Source organism: Chanos chanos, chromosome 4 (assembly GCF_902362185.1).
Source record: "Chanos chanos chromosome 4, fChaCha1.1, whole genome shotgun sequence".
In the NCBI taxonomy this organism is placed as follows: domain Eukaryota; kingdom Metazoa; phylum Chordata; class Actinopteri; order Gonorynchiformes; family Chanidae; genus Chanos; species Chanos chanos.
In genome coordinates this window covers 3,403,992-3,410,856 of record NC_044498.1, presented here as the reverse complement: position 1 = coordinate 3,410,856, position 6,865 = coordinate 3,403,992, and the positions used below count along the sequence as shown (strand labels likewise).

Sequence of the window (6,865 nt, the reverse complement as noted above, 5' to 3'; positions counted from 1 at the left end):
TCTCTGACGTTTAAAAAAAAACAAAACAAAACATGTTGCCAAAACAGAGTGAAGACTTAGGGTTTGTATCCCCCCCCCCTTCCATTTAGACATGTACTATCTCTCTCTACCCACCTCTCTCTCTCTCTCTCTCTCTCTCTCTCTCTCTCTCTTTCTTTCTTAGAGACATACAATACAGAAAGAGGCAGCAGCCCCATCTACAGTTCAGTGTTACCGTGAACATGTGTGTGACAGTCAATGTTTTGTCATTGGTGTGTTTGTGTGTGTGTGTGTGTGTGTGTGTGTGTGTGTGTGTGTGAAAGTTTGCAATCTAAAAGTGAGTGTGTGTACTGAGCGAGCAGTCACTGAGAATATCTGTGTAATAAGGGAGAATAAAGCAAGACTGTGTGTGTATAATCAAAAGCAGACCCTTGACTGTTACTGTGTCCTCAGTCACCCCAACCCAAACTTTCCTGCACAATGTGAGGAGGGCAAAGAGGGTACCATCACCATGGTAACAGGAGGACCGGCATTACACTAACAGACTAACAATGACTACTGACTAACAATCTCACTCAGTAAACACAGAAAGACCACTTCACCCTTTCAGGTCTGTTATTGACAGTCATTAAAAACACGTTCCCTTCTATTCAACTGTCCAGTTTCATCTCAAAGCTCAGAAAAACGAAATAAAAGATTTCCGCTCCAAGTAAAAGATACTACAAAGTAGTGTAAAAATACTTCAGAGTTGGGCAATCTTGAAGCATGGCTTGACCTAAATATATCATACACAATAATGACCGGTGGCTGATTCCTCCGATTTCTTTCATTTTGCAGAGGAGATATTTTCATTAAGCTAGCCTCCCTGGATTTTCGAGAAATCAAACGCTGGCGGGAGAGACGTGAGCTGTCGGATTTTTACTGCAGTTCTCCACATCTGTGGGCACTAAAGCAGTCAGGTGTTTACGAGAGCCAGTAAGGTTTCCGCCAACAACCTAGAACAGTCCGTACAGACAGGAACATTACGCTAAGTTTCAGATAATTTTCAAAGACGTTCATGATGTGATTCGAAATGAGAGCTCAAGGTTGTTCATACTCGTTAAAATAAAAACTGTTATTAAACTGCCCTGATTATGCACTGCAATAAGTCAGCATGTTTTGCTGTTAACGATTATAGCCTACTATGCCCAAGTTTACCTCGCTGACTATTTAATCGTCTCTTTCTCTAACGCAAACTTTTAGATTTTACATAGTCGTTGTTTTATCAGAACCGCGACACAGCGTGCAAGCATCACGAGTCTTAACGTTGTCGCATCAGTGCGGGTCCAGCTGATCCTGAACGTCCTGGGATGGTATGACTGTCAAGGCAGGTTCTATTACGCAACCATCAGATCCGCTGATAAACAGCTTGCACTTGAACAAGGAAAGCAGCGAACCCTCTAAAACGACTACATCCATGCAAAAGGGAACCCAACGTCTGCCTGCGTTGTGTACAAGTTCCTATCTCACTCACCCTCAATCGCCATGATGTTCTGTTTCGGATCTAACCAAACTGCGGGGTGAAAGAGGGGGTGGAGGGGAGAACATTTCTACGTTCGTGGGAGGGCTGGATGTAGCGGGCCAGCACACTCACACTCTCTCTCTCTCTCTCTCTGTGCACATGAGAGAGAGAGAGAGAGTCTGCCTACCTGCAAATGTCCATGGATAATGTGAGCATGGCAATTCTGTTTAAAATTTTAAAAAATCGAGTACTGTTAAATAAGGTAAGTAATGTCTTACCTTGCAGAGAGAACGTATATGTTAGTATAGATATGAATAGCTAATATAGACATATAGATAAAGATGTAGATAATATTGGTGTAGATACGGTATGTAAATACATAAAATAAAGATCAGAAATAAAGAAACAGCAAATATGTAAAGTGTGCACCTTTGTGCAATATGAGAAGACATCAATATCAGTGATGTTAAATATGAGTGAACTGTCCAGAGGCCCAAACAGAGTATTATATACTCTACTAGAATAATTCTCTCTCTCACACACACACACACACACACAGAGACACACACACACAGAATGCAATAGGCATTGGTATTAAAAGGATTCTGTCAAAGTGAATCCAGTTTGATCCAGTTTCAGCAGCACTCACACATGGTGAAATGCCCTAAATTTGTTTATTGTGATTACTCTGAAGCAAATATGATACATTTGATTAATGGAAAAAATAAAAGTGGAAAACTTCCCCTAATTACAACGTACTGTGTACGAGGCCATTCTTCTTCTTCTTCTCCCATAACTGCAGTAGACATAGGAGCAAGAGCAGGGCATCTGAGCGTAATATAACGAGGTTTTGTTTTTATTTGTATTCTTGTCATAGTAGTAATAGGCTACTGTTGGAAGTAGAAGTTACAAGCAAGTGACATCTGATTGTTGAAGGTGGAGGTTTGTACAATAATATACAACAGTCTTTCTCATCATTATACGTGAGGTACTGTGTTTTTATTCAACATTAGAACCGTTTAGACACTTCTGTTGCGAATAAAGAGCGCAGAAATTACACAATAGAATATCATTCATGATTATTTACAATTTGCAATTTACAATTTGGAATTTGGCAGACGCTTTTAGCCAAATCGACTTACAATAAGTGCATCAGTCAGATTCCTATTACCTCATAAGCAGAAATCACAATTATCAAGAGAGCATACAGTTAAAACCTAGCCATTCAAAACTTGTGAGGCATGCACGGTGGGTTTGACTAATGGAGAGTTTGACGGAGCGAGCGTCATGGGTGAAACGGCACGCCTTCCTCAGGACTGTCTCCCTTCCCATTTCCGCGATGTGTGTGCACACGGGTTCACTCATTTCAGATTCCATAGAAAGAACAGTTGGGGGGGCCTACAATCGGAATATTTTAGTAGGCCTAAAAGCAGCTTTCCGCGGCGATGTGTGAAATCAAACCCAAGCCAGTACCTGCGGTCGATGAAGGTGACTTGGAGGCCGAGGAAATAGACTGGGAGGCGGCTAAAGCTGCATTCGAGAATTTGAAAACGAAAAAGCCTAGACCAGTAAGTAGCCAAGCTAACTGTGTGTCTTTGCGTGCAAAACAGGAACTTTCCTCCAGCGCTAGATAAAAGTGAAAGTTTTCGCTGTTTTGCCATAGACTATCGCTCATGATACTTTTTTTTTTCAATTAGCCCAAACCGAGGTATGCCGTCACCATTGCCGTCTCTTCTCGGACCTTATTTAACATGGTCGAGGAGAGGAAGATCTATGATGAAGAAGGACTAGAGAGATACGTTGCCTACCAGCAGGACCACGAAAATGAGCCGCTGAAACCAGGGCCCGCCCTCCCCTTCGTCAAGGTATGAATTTGATTTTTAGGTAGTTCCCAAAAAAAAAAATTCTCAGTTGCCTTCCGGGTACCAGCCGTATTTCTGTGACCCAGTGGAAGGAAGGAAAGTTTCAGAGAAGGAGTGGAACTACTTAGTAGTTTGGAGAGAGAAACCGCAGTTTGTCGAGTACTTCTTTGTAAAAGTCAAGTAGCAACTACAAGCAAAACTGCTATGCGTTCACAACAGAGGTTTATGAAGAGAGGCTTTGACTGTGACGGTTGAATTGAGGTGGATGTTCCGCCTGAGCATGTGCACTACAGGTGGCTGGTTCTTAATGCATGTACTAGTCATGTGTTTCATATGAAAGCCCCTCCTGCTCTCTGTGTGTGTGTGCATGTGTGTGTGTGTGTGTGTGTGTTTGCCTGCGTGCACACAGGCTCTGATGACTGTGAACGACAGACTGAGGGAGCTGTATCCAGACAGTGAAGAGCTTTTCGACATTGTCCTCATGACTAATAACCATGCCCAGGTCGGCGTTCGTCTCATCAACAGCATCAATCACTATGGTTGGTCCTTCACACACAGACCACGGGCATCATTGCTCTCACTGCAGCCTAATGCTTTTAAGACTCGGTGCTGATTGTTCTTTGACTGTAGAGACATACAGAGGTTGACTGTAGAGACATACAGAGGATGTTTGACTGTTTTTGGTAAGGGCAGAGTGCTACACAAGGTGGAAAAGAAACATCTGGTTTGGGGACATTCTTTAATGTTCATACATCTGTAATAAATTTTCAGAGCATTATACACGTTGAAAGGTGAAAATGGAGACAAGTTAAATCAAATCACTGGTATTAATCATATTAGGAGAATAAGAACATCTACAGGGCTGATACTAATAAAATACATGATGAATAAAAAGATGGTTATCAACACAGAGAGAGAGTCAGAGTGTGTTATTGAAATTACAGAACCTGATCCCAAAGCGACTGTAACCATGGTGACTGCAACCTCATACTTAGGCTCTCTGTTTTCCCTCTGTTGTGTTTTTTTGCGTTTACAAACAGACCTGACCATTGAGAGGTTCTGTATGACCGGAGGGCAGAGTCCTATTGGTTATCTGAAGGCCTACATGACCAACCTGTACCTCTCCAAGGACACGAAAAAAGTCCAGGAGGCCATTGAGGAAGGTATACTTCACATGCTTGCTATGAAAGAACAGATTTGGTAATGGAAAATGGGGAAGTTTACAAGTTGTCTTTTGATAAAGCGACAGTTTTTCTCTTTAAATTTTGTATATTGCTTAATGGCAATAACTCATTCATGAAAAGCACCACAAAGATGAGTTGAAAATTAAAAAACAAACAAACAGATGTGATTACTATTGGCTTATTTATTTCAGGCAAAAATTCACCTTTCCACTGTCCTTTTTTTCAGAATCCCCTTCAATGAACCTGTTCCACTGTCATTTACAGAATCTGTGACAGACTCTTGTTTTCTTTAACCAAGACCTCAGACTCAACGGCTCAGGGCATGAATTAGGGAGATTACAGTTGAATCAATTGAATTAGGACCTGAACCGGGTGTATTTGGGCTTAAACCATTGGGATTAAAGCTCTTGGGTGGCACCTGAGGGTTTAGATGAAGAGACATTGCTCCAAATTGTCAGGGAATGACGAAAAGGGAAATCCAAACACATTTGATCTCATTACAGGCAATTTTACCAACCTTAAAACATAAAAACATAAGTTTTCTGTTTTGTTTGTTTGTCAGTTGTTTATTGTCTTTTAAACACCGGGTTCTGATCAGATGAGTTCTTCCCGTTGAAGGGATTGCGGCTGCTGTCATGTTTAAGCCAGACGTGGAGACAGAGCTGAGTGAGACACAGCTGCGTGTGGCTTTTGACGGAGACGCTGTCCTGTTTTCTGACGAGTCCGAGATCATCGTCAAAAAGCACGGTCTGGACACGTTCTTCGAACACGAGAAGAAGTACGAGAACAAACCGCTTGCACAGGTGAGCAACTCACACAGGTAGTCCCCATGTGATGTGTACGCACATGCTTATTCCCAGTCTCAGTGAAATGAAGGCTGACCAAGTCTGTTTGTTAATGTATTAATAGCATAAACTCCCATGTTCTCTCTCAAGGCCTTTAATAAGGTCTGCATTTGGACAGTAATATCTGTATTTTTTTTTTTATAAGGACGTCGATATGAATTAATTCAGGAAGGGCTCTGGGTTTGATCCCTGAATAAAACACCATCTTTTTTTCTGCTGGTGGAACTCCTTTAGTAATAAAAATAAAACGATTGTAGTGTTGATTTTCCATGTAAGTTGGAGAGAAAATCTAGTTTGAATCAGTTTTCATGTCCCTTCCTTAACATTAGTATGAAAGCAGACCTTCAGTGTGATCATCGTAAGGGTTTGACAAACGCGCTGTGTTTCCGTGGCAACACAGGGCCCTCTGAAGTGCTTCCTGGAAGCTCTGGGGAAGCTGCAGCGCAAGTTCTACGCCAAAAACGAGCGTTTGAACTGCCCGATCCGCACCTTCCTGGTGACAGCACGCAGCGCGGCCAGCTCCGGCGCCCGCGTCCTGAAGACGCTCAGGAGCTGGGGCCTGGAGATCGACGAGGCCCTCTTCCTCGCCGGGGCCCCTAAAGGCCCCCTCCTACAGAAGATTCGACCCCACATCTTCTTCGATGACCAGATGTTCCACGTGGAGGGCGCCAAGGAGCTGGGCACCATCTCCGCCCACGTGCCCTATGGCATAGGGCAGAAATACCATAAAGGGAAGCTGATCGAACAACCAGCCAAACAGAGCTAAGGAACACATCAACATCTTCATCATCATCACCACCATATGCTGCAATCTAGCACTTTCTCTGGTAGAGTGTTGTTTGTCAGATGTAACAGTTTTGCTTTTTTTTAAAAAAAAAACAAAAACAATTTGTTTGTTTATTTGTTTGTCTTTTTAGGAAAATATTCTAATGTTCCTGGGTGTTAAAGGGAGGGCCTTCTCATACGTTTACTCTTAGCCTGTCAGTTTTCTATGCATTTTTAAGAGTCCTGTAATTCAGTCTAACACTTGAACATTTCTCTAGTAGGAAAACCTCTTTTAAACACGATAAGGAGTCAAGACCTAGCTCTGTCCGTTTTTCATGTGCGTTCACAGGAGTCTAGACAGGAGGAATCTTGTATGCTTACATATTTAACAAACAAGCTAAAAAGAAACATCAAAAGCATTTTTTTCTACAATTTTCATACTGTTATTGTTTTTTATATATATATATATATATATATATATATATATATATATATATATATAATTTTGAGATGTAGTAGTTTTTGAGAATAGGAAATGTTTACATTATTCTATGTACCAGAAATGCACAGCACACACATTTGGCTCTATAGCACTGTTTCTTAAACCGGCACCAGATGAATCGTTTTGGAAAGTCTGCTGTGTTGGGTTTGTTTTGTGTGTGAGATGGTACTGATGGGTCAATGTGTGGACAAGGACATTTGGCTGCTTTCACGCATGACACAGGACTT

General features: G+C 41.8%; 1 protein-coding gene across 1 annotated transcript; it reads left to right on the top strand.

The window, feature by feature from the left end:
- The first annotated feature begins 221 nt into the window (after window positions 1–221).
- On the top strand, window positions 222–6,156 carry nt5c1bb (5'-nucleotidase, cytosolic IB b). The gene is made up of 7 exons (XM_030770795.1): window positions 222–295; window positions 935–938; window positions 3,178–3,345; window positions 3,752–3,881; window positions 4,383–4,505; window positions 5,145–5,329; window positions 5,772–6,156. Exons 1-7 carry the CDS (start codon window positions 222–224, stop codon window positions 6,135–6,137), a joined length of 1,050 nt encoding a protein of 349 aa, XP_030626655.1. The 3' UTR covers window positions 6,138–6,156.
- Window positions 6,157–6,865: the final 709 nt, after the last annotated feature.